We start from the raw sequence: 16942 nt of genomic DNA, 5'->3' as shown, positions 1-16942 counted from the left end.
ATTGATTTATTACAATTCTATTTTTTTTTTCTATCACACTTGTTGCAAATAATAAAATCTTATAAATTGTAAAAGAGAGCAATATGTAAAAGAGGATAACAAATGTAATTTTTAATTATTAATTTTGGTATATAATGCCATGAAATCATCCAATAGTGTAATAAAGTATGCTTTTCTTTCAGATAGAAAAAATAATTTAAGTAACAGGTCAAAGAAAGTGTACAACTGAAAGTATTTTACATACCTCTAGTATTATACCTCTAACCATTCTGTATTATTTTAGTTTTTTAATGAGAATACTAAACTTTAATGTGAAAATAGTAAATTTCAATATGAGAATAGCCAAAGTAAAAATTAAAAAAATAAAAACTGCATAAAACCTTGACAATCTGAGTTTTAAAATTTTGTTTTGAAATATTTAGAATTAGCTTTCATGTTGTATGGCAATTATTCGAATCTCTCAAACTACACTTTATAAGCTTCACGAATATATTTGACCTATAACTGGACACACAACTGCCAAGTCTTATGAATTTAACTTTATTATTTTTCCAAATATTTAAAATTTGTTTTTAGAGTTGTATGGCAGCTACCCATACCTGTCAAGCAATTCCACCAAAACTTCAGGGATATATGTGACCTATAATTGGTCACATGAGTGCCAAGTCTCCGATCGCACGGACGGACGGATATGCCTAAATGAACGCAGGATTTAACGCTGAGCAATAATATATATATATACATGTATATGTATATATTATTAAATAAAAAATTTCATATTGAAATTTATAATTGTTATATTCAGATTAAAATGGCATGAAAAGAGCAAAAAATTGTAAGAACAACAAAACTGAGGTTGGAAGAGCAAAAGTTTTAAATTTGTTATTTTATTGAAACTTTATTATGAAAACGATTTCAAAATTTTGTTTAGTTAAGAAAATTAGTACAGAAAAATCAGAAAAACAAGTCATTCGGGGTGGGGGTTCTCTGTTATCGAGGTGGGGGAATATCTATTAAAGTCTGTGAGCAAAAGTAAAATCGATCTAATAATTAAATAATTCCAAATTGACACTGATAACAAAACGTATTTAACATATTTTTTTTTTTAATTTTTGGATGTATTTTCGGTACTACTTCAAAATTATTTCTTTTTTCTATTTTGAATTAAATATTTAATAATTTTAAAGTATTTTGAATTTGATATTATAATAAATATTTATATTTTTATTAAAAATTTTTGTCAATGATTAATAATCTGTCGATACAAACTTACTTTGGAAACTCATGTTGAATTTTAAATAATCAATGATGGTTAAAAGTAATTCATTGGTTTCTTTAATCTTCTAACTTAATTTTATGTATGGAATATGTATATAGTACCATCTGCAATATAAAACATTGTTTTTATAATTCAAATAAATTTATTCTTGGTATTTATTACAATTAACTATTTCTAAAGTTTTAACATAAAGTAACCATTTTCTGAAATCTTGTTTTTAATGAGTTTCTCGAGTTACCTTCAATTCTGCAACCTTTCTTTTTGCAACATGAATACAGTTTCTTCGGTAAGTGGCAGCGAAAGATAGTAGTAAGTAAATAATGGACGTTTCTAAATCCACTGGGCCTTAGTCTGACTATCAAATCACTAAGTGATAGCGATAATTATCTCATTATTCTAAACACAAACCAATTCATATAAATGATTCGTGTCGTTAATTATTAAGGTTATGAAACTTTTGCTATATAATGTATGTAATAAGCCTCACTTATTTGAAAGGTGCGAGTAAAATATTTTGAGGGTTTGTGTTTTTTTTTTTATTTTTATTAAAAATTTAACGTAAAAATCGAATAAAAGAGAGAAATTTTAAAATTCAAAACTACCTTCAATCTTTTCTCTTTTTGTTTGGTTTTCATTTTCTGTAATTAATTTTTCTAATTTACACAAAATTATAACTTTCTCAAATTTAATTATGAAAATTTATGTTTTAGATGATAGTACTCAGTATTTTTTATAAATTAAAATCAAAAGCAACAAGAATGCCAGCTGGCTCCATAAAGATAGTGATTAAAAATTTTGAATTATGTAGTGGCATAATAATAGCACTTTCCTTTTGGTTTAGGATTTTTATAAAACATTTGATTCTAATTAGCATTTCCAGGAAATATTATGTCAATATTATTATAGATTATACCAATTTTTAGAATTTTAAAATATGTAATTTAACTTTGCATCAAAACTTTGCAGTTACGAATCTTGTCTTGTAATGTCAATATTTTAAATGAATTAAATGTAATCTGTCATTCGATAATATCACTTTCGCATTACGTAAATTTAGAACACATTTAATTTTATATGTAAAGTAAAATTTAATCTAAAGCTTAAACAAAATTATAACTAAATACATAATGTGTGCGCACATATACGAAATGAACTAGTTATGAATTTTTGTTTTTGTGTTTTGTTTTTGAAATCCAAAAAAAATATTTTTTTTGATGCGCATTTATAGTAACTTTCGGAAATAAAGTAATTCAAAATTCAAAATAAAAAACAAAAGAAAAAAATAAAATAAATGACGAAAATTAAAAAAATAAATGGGTCAACAACCCATTCTAATGAATATTTTGTTTCGTTCATACATTTTTTTTAAGTTTTTTATTCAGTGACATCTATGTGTGTACAGATATTTGTGTACCTCTGACGATATTTAAATTGTTAATTGGGATTTAACTAGCTTTAAAATTATACAGGGTGTAGCAATTTTTTTCCTAAATGAATTGCTATATAAACCAATACTTAGATATTATGATAGATATTCATGAGCAGATAAAATTCTTGTGTGCCGACAATATTCACAGCTGTCACGCGATGGTTTTTTCTAATTTTGTTAAATTTAGAATAGCTATAACACTGTTTCTTTGTCAAATAAACCAATGAGCAACCTTGATTTAAAAAGCTTGGATAAGAGCAAGAGCTCTCTCATGAATACGCACTATCTACAAAGTTTTCAATTTCCGAATATAACTTTAATATATGAAATATTTGAATTTTTACCTTTACATTATAAAAAAAAACTTTATGATTTATGTAATGTACAACGCGATGCTTTTACTTATTTAGTAAGTCAATCATCGCGGTAAACAAAACTTTAAACATCAATAAAGTTGGGTCAAACCAATGGTTTGTATTATAGCACTTTTCCCTTCAACAAGTGAAAATTCTGCTTTTAAATAAAGTCTATGTATACCTATCACACTATTAAAATTATTTTCATTCATATACAAAACTATTTCTAGGATTGCATATATTTAGGATGACGTATATATGCAGTCTTTGAAATAAAGCAAAAATTAATATAAAAAGGGGTTAACATAATGCTCGATTTTAAGGGTTAATTGTGTGACTTAAGAAAAAAAAATTATATTTTTTAATGTCATGGAATTTACCGTTACTTTTTTGTGTTTATAGAAATTTGAAAAAGCTTGCGGTTTCGGAAATATAAGGTGTCAAATATTCAAATTTTACAAATTTCAAGAGACGATAATTTGAGAGGGGGTGGAGATGTAAAAAAAATTTTTCTAACGAAATGAACTATTTATTAGTGTCTAAAAGCCCCTAAAATTTCAAGCTTCTACAAGCTGGGGTCTAGAAGAAAAACGACATCAAAAATTTGGAAAAAAAAGACTTTAGACAACGGTAAATTTTAACGGCCATTTTGTTTTTCTAAAGTTTAACCATAATTTACCGCGCTAGGGAAAGCAAGCCGCTGTTTCATTGCAACAAATAGTTAAAAAAGGCCATTTTTAGGGTTTTTGGGGGGGGGGGGGGGGTATAACTTCTAGAGGGGGGAGATAGGTGAAAATTTTGTTCTACGGAAATAAGTTTCTAGTAAAGATCTATGTACGTACAAAATTTCAGCTTTCTATCTTCGAGGGTGTAGAAGTTTTGTAAACAGACACACGGACAGACGGACGGACGGACGGACAGAGTGAAACTAATAAGCACTTTTTTTCAAAAAATTTTTGGAAAAGGGCTAAAAATGGATTTACATTAACTATTTTTCTAACTCTTATGGTTTAAGAGTTTGAGCCAAAAAAAGTTTTTTGCGTTATTTTTTTTTCAATGACTCAAAAAAAGTTATAAAATTTACAATAACAACAGTTCAAAAATAATCTCTTTTAATAAGAAACTGCTGAGGGGCCAGAGAATATTAAATTGGTATTCCAACATTTTTTCAGACCAATAATTCAGTTTTACTTCCAATAGTCTTGCTTTTTTAAATTTATTAAGTCTTATCTACCCATGAGGGTCTATGCTATTGTATTGTAGCAGTTCACTTGTTTTAATTATTCCGAACTGATTTCAAATTATTTATGTACAAATAAGAGATTTGAGCAAAAAAAATTTAGTAAATAAAACATTTGATTCAATATTTGGGATTTTTTTTTTTCAAATTTAAATTGAAACAAAATCCCTATAAAGGTCAATTCATAAATTCTTTTAATTCTTGAATTCTTGAATTCTTGAATTTGTAATTGAATAATACTGGGCACAAGATAAGGTAAAAGTACCTTTAAAACTAATTTCACAGATAATATGTTAAAGTCAATTTTTAAAAATTTCAATTTTGTAAACGTTGTCAGTGCAATCTTGGAAAGGTATTAAAATAAATTTACATTGTATATTAATTGTAGTAATTTAAAAAAAAATATATAATATAAGATTTCAATATTCGAAACATTCATTACAAAAAAAAATACAAAGGTATATTTTTAATTGTACGTATATAAAATGTATATATATGTATATATACATATATTATACTTGTATATTTTTTAGCTTGAAATTTAATCTAATCTTCCTGAAATCTTGACTGCAATTACAAGTTCTTGAAAATGAAATTAAAAGTATAACTCACATGCTTACATACATACATATATATTTATATATATCTAAGAATATGTATGTAGGAGTTATTTGTTTAAAATGTGATATAAACCATTTTTTTCATTTTAGCTATCTGGTATTAAGTTCTCAAAATAAAATGTATTTAACTATGTATGTATATCGTATGTAGGAAATAGAGATAAGTATGTGCAACAAATTATTTTAAAATAAAAATTAAGAGTATTAAAATTATGTTTGTTTAATAAATTAAACAAGTAAATTGAATTGAAATTTAATACAGTGTGTAACTAGAAGGAGTTTTCTGCAGTTATACAAAAAATACGTTAAAACTGAAATTGATTTTTTGAAAGGTTGTTATGTTAATTTCAATGGGAAAATTAAAAAGTTCATTTACTGGCATTCATTGATATAAAATCAAGCAAGCTAAATTAAAAGCGGTCAATTTTATTTTCAGAAACTTTTCCTTGGAATGCATTGCGCTTTGCACTAATTTGAAAGTTTGCCAATGAGAAATACACCGTTTTACTTTTGCATTTCCTATTTAAGCAAAATTTAGAGAAAAATAACAAGTACAAATGAGTTCAAAAAATAATTCAGAGTCAAGTTTAAAAAGAATAAATTTGGCATTTATTACTCTTTAAAGTACATATAAATGCGAAATTAATTGTGTAATAAGTGATTTCATATTAAAATGTCTAGTTTTAGAACGTTTCTAGTACTTTATTGAAGTTAAAAAAATAAAACTTTTAACTTGGTTTGTGGAAGTTCTACTCAACAAATATTGAAATTTAAATACATGAATTTTTCTGAATGCCTCCTCTACATTATATTGCTATACAACTACTAGATGTGAATTTTGTTTATAAAAATTAAAAATGGATTTAATTGAAATCACAATTTGCAAATTTTATTTAATTTGTTGCTGTAACTTTTTTAAATTTAAGAAATTTAAATAAACTACTCTAGTTTCACTAATGACTTAGATTTGGAAATCTTTGTTTTTTTCAATTTATAAAAAAGTTAGAGTTATTTTAGTCAGTTACGCTTTACCTATTTATGTCCGTTGATAATTATGATATTAAAATTCATAATATATAGATTTCTAGTTACTTACTGATAAAAAAATATATGTAAAGTTATAATTTCCCAAGATGTCATTTACTTACACTTTGAAGCAAGTCAAGATTTCCAATATACGTTGCCAATACAATTGAAGTTTTAGATTTTTCTGTACATCTTTTTTAAAGTTTAATGCTCAAGTCATCTAATAATAATATGATCAATTAAATGAATGCAAAATCAAATAATTGACGTAGTTGACATATTGTTGAAGGATTAATATAAGCACCTACATACAAAAGATTACTAATGGTTTATGTATTAATTTAAATTAACTTAATATCAGATAATTAAATTAAAAAATTTGGTTAAAAAAAAAATTTAATAATAACAGCTAATTGAAAAATAATTTTTTTTTTTACTAATGAAATTAATAAATTCACCGTTTAATACATTTGAAATTATATTTATATTAATTAATTTATAAATTTATATTAATATTAGAATAAAATAATAATATATGTACATAAATATTTGTATGCATTAATTATGTATATATGTATAAGCATAATTATATATTTTAAAAATATTGGATATTGAATTATTTTAAATAAAATTTACAAAGAATTTTTTAACGAAAATATTTTTACATAACATTATATATTTTCTTATTTATAGACTTTTATCAATTTTATTATTTAATTTATTCTTTTAATGAAAATATCATATTTAATGTAAAATAAATTAATAAATTATTAAGCTTTTTCAATAATTCAATTTAATTTTAATGTTATTCAAATGAAAGCTTGGTTTTTTAAAAATATATATATATATATATATACATATTATATACAAATATCTTTAAATTAAATTATTCTTTGTAAATAAATAGTACTTAATAAAAAAAAAATTAAGAGGTATTCATTTCATATTGCAAATTTAAATGAATTTTTTTTTTTTGCATTTGCACCAGTACTATTGTCTAAATAGTTTACACTTACACAAACATGTATATTTATTACACTATAAATACACGCACATACTATGGTTACTTACACAGTAAATATAATTAAATTATAATATTAAACTGAATCTAAAATGTACAACAAATTAAAAACGAAATTATATGTGCAAAAAAGAAAATAAAATTAATTTTATAGGCGAACAGAACTATTCCTAAACTCGAAATCTGTCATAGATTTTAAGTTTTGTTTTTCACCTCATTAGTTTTGTTATAGTTTGAGCTCTTCTTTTTACCAAATTCAAAAGTACTGAATTGATTTTATTGAATTTTATATTATATTGAGATTGTAAAAGTCAATTTGACATTGTAGACTACACAAAGTTTTTTATATTTTATATAATATACTAAAGGAATTTATTTTAGGAGTTCTTCATAAATTATCGCGTTTTATCCACAGCTTTAACTTTAACTGTAAAAATCATTGAATTACATTGATTTTCAGTATAATCGAAAATATATTTAAATTATAACTTTCAGTTCTTTTATTTACAAATTATAATACAACTTTTTTCATTATTTGACATTTATAGCCACGATTTTATACCACTTTGTAGTTTAAATTTAATTTAAACTAAAACGTAATAACATATTTGTATTATTTAGTATTTTTGACATTTAATTGGCTAATAATATTTTATATTACAATTTTAAATTGAGATAGTAAAATTTCCTTTATGATCTATAAAATACTAAGTCTATATCTGCAGTTCCATTTAGTTTGACATATTTAAACTATTGTATTGTATATGTGTTTAAATTTTCTCTGATTTTAAATAAAAATAAAAATTCAACAAATAAATACGGGTCTCCATTTTTTTTGTGCTAGTTTTGAATCTTTTCACAAAAGACGATAATTACAATATTTGAAGATTTTTTTAATTTTAAAAATCTTTCCTGTAAAACACAATTTTTTATACTAACATGTTTTTATTTACATTTGTACATGCAAGTACATAATTTATATTGAATCAAAAATGAATACCTCTACAAAAACAGATACAAAACACGTTATAAATTAATTATAGTAATTAACGTTATAAATTAGACTGAAAAATAACAAAAAAAAAAAACTGATAATTAATGAGAAAATATTCGTTTTTTTTCTTTAATCGTTCTAAATTATAATTTTTTTTTAATTTTATCGTTTTATATTTTATTAAACTTACAATTTTTAATTTTTTCATTTATTTAATTTTATTTTTTTTTTAAATTATAAAATTTTAATTTTTATGTTAATTTTATATTTTTTTGTTTTTTTTTTTACTTTTTTATTTTTTTTTTGTTTTTTTCTTTATTTTTATTTTAACTATTCATTTTTATAGAGCCTCAATGGACTTCTTCGCCACCTAGGCCACCGAGTCCTTCACAGTCGCAGACTAGCTTCGATACACTTACATGTAAAAATATTTTAACAAAAAAAAAAGCACTTAAATTTAACAAAATTAATAAATATAAAAAAAAATAAAAATTTTTAATGAAATTTAGCAAAATGTTATTTAAAATTTTTTATTTTTTTTTATTCAGTTTGTGTTTGTTTTTTTAACCTAAAATTAAATTTTAATTATTGTGATGGTTTTTGGAATTGGTTTTTTAATTAAGTAAAATTTTTAATATTTTTCAGTTGTAAATTGGATTGAAAAAAATGCATTTTTAGTTAAAATTCTGTAGAAGAAATAAATATTAAATTAACGATTGAATAAATCAAATAATAATTTTATACATCGGGAATGTTGTGTTAACCACTACATTCGAACAAATATAATTGAAAATATTTTTTTTGCATTAAATATGGATTTATTTAATTATAGTTTAAAAAATATTTGCCCTTATATAGGGCAGTATGTACTTTGTTATTGTAATAACAAATATTTTGGCTAATATTAAAAAAAAAAATTTGCCGCTGAAAGTTGCTAAAAGACGTCGGAATCGCATGTTTTATTTTTTGTCTTAACGGATAAGTTTAAAATATGACATTTTAATAAAAAAATATTATAAAATCGATAATTATATTAGTCACTGAGACACAAAATGTTACAAATTGGGATCCGTTCGATTTTACAAATAAAACTTTTTCATAAGCAAAATCATAACAATCAATTTTTGTTATGGAACAATATTTAAAATTTGATTTTAATTCTCCATGGAATTCCCAATATGTAGAAATTTAAAATATCTCTTGGTATTAATAAATTTTCTTTCTAAAATTTTCAAATATTTAATATTTTGAGGTTTTAGGATTTGGAATTAATTTCGATTCTGGAAAATAGTAGTTGTTATATGTGATATTCCGACTATATTCATCCTTCTTGTTTTACAGAATGTATTTCATAACAAAATAGAATATTAAAATACAAATAATACAAATACAACAGAAAGTTTCTGTTATTACAGAAATTATGCAAATTTATGTAAAAAGTTATCTATGTAAAAGTTTTCTATGTAAAAGAGCCATGCAAACCACAAAACCGAGAAATCAAATGAAAATATCAAAAGATTAGAACAAATAATTAAAAACAATTTAAACTGAATTTAATGAATTTTAATCGTTAATTTAATATAATTTAAGATACAGATTTTGAAAAATTAAATTTTTTGGGTTTTCTTCAGTATGCAACATGTTTTAAAATTGGTTGATTAATAAAAACAAAATATGACTTTAAACTATTCATTTGAAATTTTGAAAATTATTTAGTAATTTTGAATTGTTATTTTATAATTTCTGAACGATTTGAAAACAAAGCTGTGGAATTGTTCGACTAAAATAGGCAAAAATAAAATGAATTATATTTTGATCGAATATTTAATTTAAAAACTCAAATTATAATGTGCAATTGTGAAATAAGTAAAATTGACAGACACTTGGTTTTTCTCAATATTTACCAAGTGTTTCAAGTTTATTAAAATAAATAAAATTTAATTTACGCAAATTTTTCAAAAATTTTTTGAGTTTATCTACTTAGTTAATCTACTCATATATATTTAAGTCTACGTGTTTTAAAGTTTTAGAATTGAAATTTATAAATCAATCAATTTTAATTGAAAGAAAACTGCAAAAAATTGAATATTTATTATTTTGAATTTAGTTATTGAATTGGCATGAAAATTAAATTTGGAAAATTGTAAAATTTTAGTGTAATTATTTTAGCAATGATTTCTTCAAAATTTTTTAAATTTGTTTGATAATTTTACTTTTTCTAAAGGAATATGGAAACTAATTTAAATTAATAAAATTGTATTACATTTCATCCATTTAATTTTATTTATTTATTTAATTCCTTTTAAGACACATAATTTGTCTTATAATGTGATAAATTATGTACATGATTTATGATGCATAATTTGTAGGGATGTAATTATTGTATTAAAAAAAAAAACCTTAATCTGTTCAACACAATAAAATAAATACTAAGCTTACTATAATTATTTTAATTTAAAAGGACTGTGAGTTGTCGAAATTTTCACGTTTATCGTGCGCCATTTTGGATTTATTACCTTTCGAATTCGTAATTACTTTTTAGATTAAATATATGTTTTGAATTTTAGTTTTTGAATACAACCAATTGAATGGTTGTATTAAAACAACATTGGACCATAAAAATAAATAAATCTGCATTTTTACTTAATTGGAAAATATTGTAAACTTATTGATTTCGAGATTTTCAAAATGGTATAATGAATTCTTAAAATTTACTCACATTTAAATTAGCGTTATTATTATCTTTTTCTTTTTTAAAACATACTGATTCTATTGGTTTTGAGGATACTTGCTACTTAATCATGGATATATTTCAATTTATAAAATGAGTTCAAAAACGAAACTTCGAAGAAAATATTTTAATTTGTTTGTATATATTTCTATATATATTAGCTTATATTAACTATTATATATCCGTGTTTCTCACATAGATTGACATAATTTCGGATTCAATCTCATTTTATTTCTATATGATTTTCTTTGTTGCCCAACACTCATTATTTACTTAAAGTTTATAATTTACTTTATTTCTTTTGTACATATTTTGTATCCTGTAATACATAATGATTTTGGAAGTATTTTTTTTCAATTCTTTTAATTTTTTCTTTCTATATTTTTTATGATAATATAAAATTATAAATTTGTATAGTACTTTTGAAAACTTAACTGAAATTTTAAACTACTTTTGATTTTTTCATAGTTTTAAATATATTTCTGTTTACTATACTAAGTGTTGCCAGAATGTTGTATAGTTCTTCTTCTAAGAACTTAAAAAAAAAAAACATTAATCGTATTTTTAAAATGAGCTTTTTTGTAATTATTAGTCTGAATTTTTCTTGTATTTTTCTCTTTTTTTTGTTTTGGTTTGTATTTTTTATGTTTTATAAAAGCTTAATCAATTTTATTTATTTTTTTTAATCATTTTTTAATTATGTATTTACTTTTTTTTAATTTTTATTTGTAGCACCACCATCAGCGCCCGGTTCATCAGTGAATCCAACATCAGTTACAAGTCCAAGTACTGTACAAAGTGTTACATCTGGTACACCGGCAGCTGGTACAAGTACTGGTGGTGGTACTGTTGCAGCGTCTTTAACCGGCGCTGTAACAACGCCGACACCAACTCAACCAGAACTGCCAATGTTTACATGTCCCCGCCGACCAAATCTGGGTCGCGAAGGTCGGCCAATAACTTTAAGAGCAAATCATTTTCAAGTAACTATGCCACGTGGTTATGTTCATCATTATGATATTAATATACAACCAGATAAATGCCCGCGCAAAGTAAATCGTGAAATTATTGAAACAATGGTACATGCATATAGTAAAATATTTGGTGTTTTGAAACCAGTATTTGATGGTAGAAATAATTTATATACAAGGGATCCATTACCAATTGGTAATGATCGTTTGGAATTGGAGGTAACATTACCTGGAGAGGGAAAAGATCGAATATTTCGTGTTACAATAAAATGGATGGCACAAGTTTCATTATTTAATTTAGAAGAAGCTTTGGAAGGTCGTACACGACAAATTCCCTATGATGCAATTTTAGCTTTAGATGTTGTTATGAGGCACTTACCCAGTATGACATATACTCCAGTTGGAAGAAGTTTTTTCAGTTCACCTGATGGTTATTATCATCCGTTGGGTGGTGGACGTGAAGTATGGTTTGGTTTTCATCAAAGCGTTAGACCTTCCCAATGGAAAATGATGTTGAATATTGATGGTAATTAATTCAACAATGTTTCATAATGTCATTTCTCATACTTTGTAAATATTTTCAGTCTCTGCAACGGCCTTTTATAAAGCGCAGCCAGTGATCGATTTCATGTGTGAAGTTTTAGATATTAGAGATATCAATGAACAAAGAAAGCCATTGACAGATTCTCAACGTGTCAAATTTACGAAGGAAATTAAAGGACTTAAAATTGAAATAACACATTGTGGCCAAATGAGGAGAAAATATCGTGTTTGTAATGTTACTAGGAGACCAGCTCAAATGCAATCGTAAGTTTAATTGATGTGTTAACAATAAATTAACTCTTAAGAACTGCATAAAAACAAATGTTATATTTCAAACATAAATGCTATATTTTAGATTTCCACTGCAATTGGAAAATGGTCAAACAGTTGAATGTACCGTTGCAAAATACTTTTTGGATAAATATCGTATGAAATTGCGATATCCTCATTTACCATGTTTACAAGTTGGACAAGAGCACAAACATACATATTTGCCTCTTGAAGTATGTAATATTGTAGCTGGACAACGATGTATTAAGAAACTGACAGATATGCAGACTTCGACTATGATAAAAGCAACAGCACGTTCTGCGCCAGACCGTGAACGTGAAATTAATAATTTAGTCAAAAGAGCAGATTTCAATAATGATTCATATGTTCAAGAATTTGGTTTAACAATATCAAATTCAATGATGGAAGTAAGGGGCAGAGTTTTGCCACCACCTAAACTGCAATATGGGGGACGCGTTTCCAGTATGAGTGGACAAGTAAGTATTTTTAATTTTTATGTTTTGTTTTCGTTTTTTCGTTTTTTTTTTCGTATTATTTTGTTGGAAGAGTCGTGTTTAAAAAGTCAGCACAGCCGTTATTTACTCCACAGAATAAAGTGAGTCTAGCATCGCCGAATCAAGGTGTTTGGGATATGCGTGGCAAGCAATTTTTCACTGGAGTTGAAATTCGTGTATGGGCAATAGCATGTTTTGCACCACAGCGTACTGTTCGGGAGGATGCTTTGAGAAATTTTACTCAACAGTTACAAAAAATTTCGAATGATGCTGGTATGCCAATCATAGGACAACCTTGTTTTTGCAAATATGCAACGGGACCAGATCAAGTGGAACCGATGTTCAGATATTTGAAAAATTCATTTAATGCATTACAATTAGTAGTAGTTGTTTTGCCCGGAAAAACTCCCGTTTATGGTAAGAACGTAATATATAGAATAATAAATCCTAAGTTTTTAACTTAACTAGACGCATATTCATTTGTTGTGTTTAAATCTTGCTGTGTATTAATAGACTTTCTTCTGTAAACCTCACCACATTTTTAAAACTAGTTTTCTACTTAAGTAATTTGAAGTTTAAAACTTTATTGAGTTTTTTTACTTTAAGATTTAATTGAATTCAGTTACTTAAATTTTAAATTTTGTTTCTAATTTTAGCTGAAGTAAAACGTGTTGGAGATACAGTTTTAGGAATGGCAACGCAATGTGTGCAAGCTAAAAATGTTAATAAAACATCGCCTCAAACATTATCTAATTTGTGCTTGAAAATCAATGTTAAATTAGGCGGTATTAATTCAATTTTGGTACCTTCAATACGTCCAAAGGTTTTCAATGAACCCGTCATATTCTTAGGAGCTGATGTTACACACCCGCCCGCTGGTGATAATAAAAAGCCATCGATAGCGGCTGTTGTTGGGTCAATGGATGCCCACCCATCAAGATATGCAGCAACAGTTCGCGTACAACAACATCGGCAAGAAATTATTCAAGAACTAAGTAGTATGGTTCGTGAACTTTTAATAATGTTTTATAAATCTACTGGTGGTTATAAACCACATCGAATTATATTATATCGGGACGGTGTCTCGGAAGGACAGTTTGTTTCTGTATTACAACATGAATTGACTGCTATTCGTGAAGCATGCATAAAACTGGAAGCAGATTATAGACCAGGTATAACATTTATTGTTGTACAAAAGCGTCATCATACTAGATTATTTTGCGCTGAAAAAAAGGAACAAAGTGGTAAATCTGGCAACATTCCAGCTGGTACAACTGTCGATGTTGGCATAACACATCCAACAGAATTTGATTTCTATTTATGTAGCCATCAGGGAATTCAGGTTTAAAATTTTATATGTAAAAAAAAAATTATTACTCATATTAGATCTATTTATTTAGGGTACAAGTCGACCGTCTCACTATCACGTTTTATGGGATGACAATCATTTTGATTCAGATGAGTTACAATGCTTAACATATCAACTATGTCATACATATGTGAGATGCACAAGATCGGTTTCGATTCCAGCTCCAGCGTACTATGCTCATTTAGTCGCTTTTAGAGCAAGGTATGCTTATAGAAATAAATTTTTTGTTTATAATCACTACTTTTAAATATTTTAGGTATCATTTAGTGGAAAAAGAACACGATTCCGGCGAAGGATCACATCAAAGCGGATGCTCAGAAGATAGAACACCAGGCGCAATGGCACGTGCTATAACAGTACATGCAGACACAAAGAAAGTTATGTACTTTGCTTAAGCTATCAAGAATGTCAATTGCTTTAAAACTTTATACCTAAATGTCTTTGCATTAATCAACTCTTGAAAAACTAACATAACAAGGGTCGATGGGTGAAAATCATGGTTGAATATATAAGCTTCAATGAAAGTATTTATAATTTACATTAAATTTATAAAATTTATTGATGTAAAATAAATAATATATATCTGTGTTTAATATGATTGATATATTAAAACATACATAGATATAAAAAATAGACAGATACATATGAACTTAATTTAGTTTTTAAAAATGAATATGGATTTGAAATTTAACAATATTTTTTATATATATAATAGTAATTTTTTAATTTTTAATTTATTAACAAAATGTAATTTTATTATATAAGAATATAACAAAAAAGGACGTCTAAAGCTTTAAATACCATGAGGGATGTAGAAAAGAAATTGAAAATTATTTGAATATTTTTTATTCAGCAGAAAATTTTTTACAATTTTCTTTTTTCTTTAGTGTAAAATTTTAGTATTTAAGATAAAAGATTACAAATGAAAAAAAAAATATTTATAAATAGGAAATTGTTTTTTAAAACGTATTATTATAAAAAAGCAAAAGGTGATGTAAATTTACTGCTTTAATCATTATTCTATATATGGCTAATATTTACATATTGAAATGTAAATTTGATGCTAGTAACTTAATTAAAATCATGTATTAGAAATACAATTTGTTGGAAATACAGTTTCTTTTTTGATATATTCAAAACAAATTTATGGAAAATTTGTTATGAAAGTAAAAGTATTTAAATAATAATTTACAAAAAAAATAAATTAACACTAGATTTTTGTAAGTAGATAGTTGCAAGGTTTTCTTTTAAACTCTACTTTCATTTTTGACTGCAAAAAAAAAAAATATTGTTAATTTCATTATTTTAATGCTATAATAAAATATGAAAGACGTGAATTATTAAATATTATTTAAGTATGATAAAGTTTAATTTTATTCAAAATTTATGTCATAAAGATTTTTTTTACAAAGTAATTTTTAATAAATTTTAAAATATATGGTACAGAATTACCAATTTATTTATATATTAACTTAATTGAATAAAGTTAATTCTGAACAGTAAATTTACATCAAATTTCCAAAATACACCGGAGTACACTTACAAAAACCATGCAATACTTATAACCATTACATGATAAACTATTTATACTTTAACTTACTATTATAAAATTTTACTTTATATAAATGGCAATTATTGTATACAAACATATGAATGCTTCATTTTATTTTTAAGTTAAATATGTAAAATATAAAAATTTGAACTACAATAAGTATAAAATTTTTTAACGAAAAGATATACAAGAAAAGAAAGTCAAACAAAACTGCTTATTTAGCTTTTTATTCAATAGAAAACATAAAAATGAAATAAAAAAAATGCAATTTTTTTTAAATTAATGATTAACGCTTATCAATTATATTAAACAAATTATTCAAAAGAAATTATCTCAATTATATGTACCGCTTGTCAAAAAATCAAATTAATTTAAGAATATTATTATTGGCCAATTAAATATTAAAATAAATAAAAAAAAATTATGAAATTAATCTAAAAATAATCTTAAATTCATTAAAAAAATCGCATAAGTGAAACTGGAAAATGATTTCGAAATGCTAAAACATATTATAATAGGGACAATAGTTATTTAAATGCTATAGGATTATGTGAAAATGAAAATAAATTTCAAACAAAATATTTATTATTTGATAAATATACTTTTTTAATTCATTAACATTCAAAATAAAATTGCAGTTAAATTCAAAATAACATGCATAATATTTCATACATATCTTTAAATTCAACTTCATATTATTTAATCGATATTTTCCAAAATACACGTTGCAAAATTCAAACATTTTTTCAGCTTCAAGCAAATTATTGTTTCTATTTTAATATGTTTTATATTATTTAAAAAAATACTTAAATACACATATAGTATCTACAGTTATTTTATAATTTTTAATTTTGAGTAATTTTAGGTATTTAATATTAAATAAACATTAAAAAAAATTAAATGGTTGAATATTAGTATAATATTTAAAAAAATATACAAATTATTCATATTATGTTCCAAAATATTGATATTTATGTTGTTCAATTAACATAGCATCGCAAGTCTATTAAATTATGAAAAGTATAA

At 24.4% G+C, this 16942-nt stretch overlaps 1 protein-coding gene across 6 annotated transcripts in view; it reads left to right on the top strand.

Annotated features, from left to right (window-relative positions):
• The window catches only part of LOC129606507 (protein argonaute-2), a 35752-nt gene extending 19081 nt beyond the window's left edge, over window positions 1-16671 (top strand). For 3 of the 6 annotated variants that reach the window (XM_055516848.1, XM_055516849.1, XM_055516852.1), the window contains 8 exons: window positions 8312-8386; window positions 11429-12193; window positions 12252-12474; window positions 12566-12977; window positions 13073-13412; window positions 13652-14337; window positions 14396-14565; window positions 14621-16671. In XM_055516848.1, the coding sequence (XP_055372823.1) occupies window positions 8312-8386; window positions 11429-12193; window positions 12252-12474; window positions 12566-12977; window positions 13073-13412; window positions 13652-14337; window positions 14396-14565; window positions 14621-14759 (2810 nt within the window). In that variant the 3' untranslated portion in view covers window positions 14760-16671. The remainder of the gene's footprint in view (window positions 1-8311; window positions 8387-11428; window positions 12194-12251; window positions 12475-12565; window positions 12978-13072; window positions 13413-13651; window positions 14338-14395; window positions 14566-14620) is intronic. The other 3 variants (XM_055516851.1, XM_055516853.1, XM_055516850.1) reach the window with 2 other exon arrangements.
• Window positions 16672-16942: the final 271 nt, after the last annotated feature.

This window comes from Condylostylus longicornis, unplaced genomic scaffold (assembly GCF_029603195.1).
Source record: "Condylostylus longicornis isolate FDR11 unplaced genomic scaffold, ASM2960319v2 ptg000018l, whole genome shotgun sequence".
In the NCBI taxonomy this organism is placed as follows: Eukaryota; Metazoa; Arthropoda; class Insecta; order Diptera; family Dolichopodidae; genus Condylostylus; species Condylostylus longicornis.
Note: the sequence above shows the minus strand (reverse complement) of the source record. Positions and strands in the feature narration are given on the sequence as shown.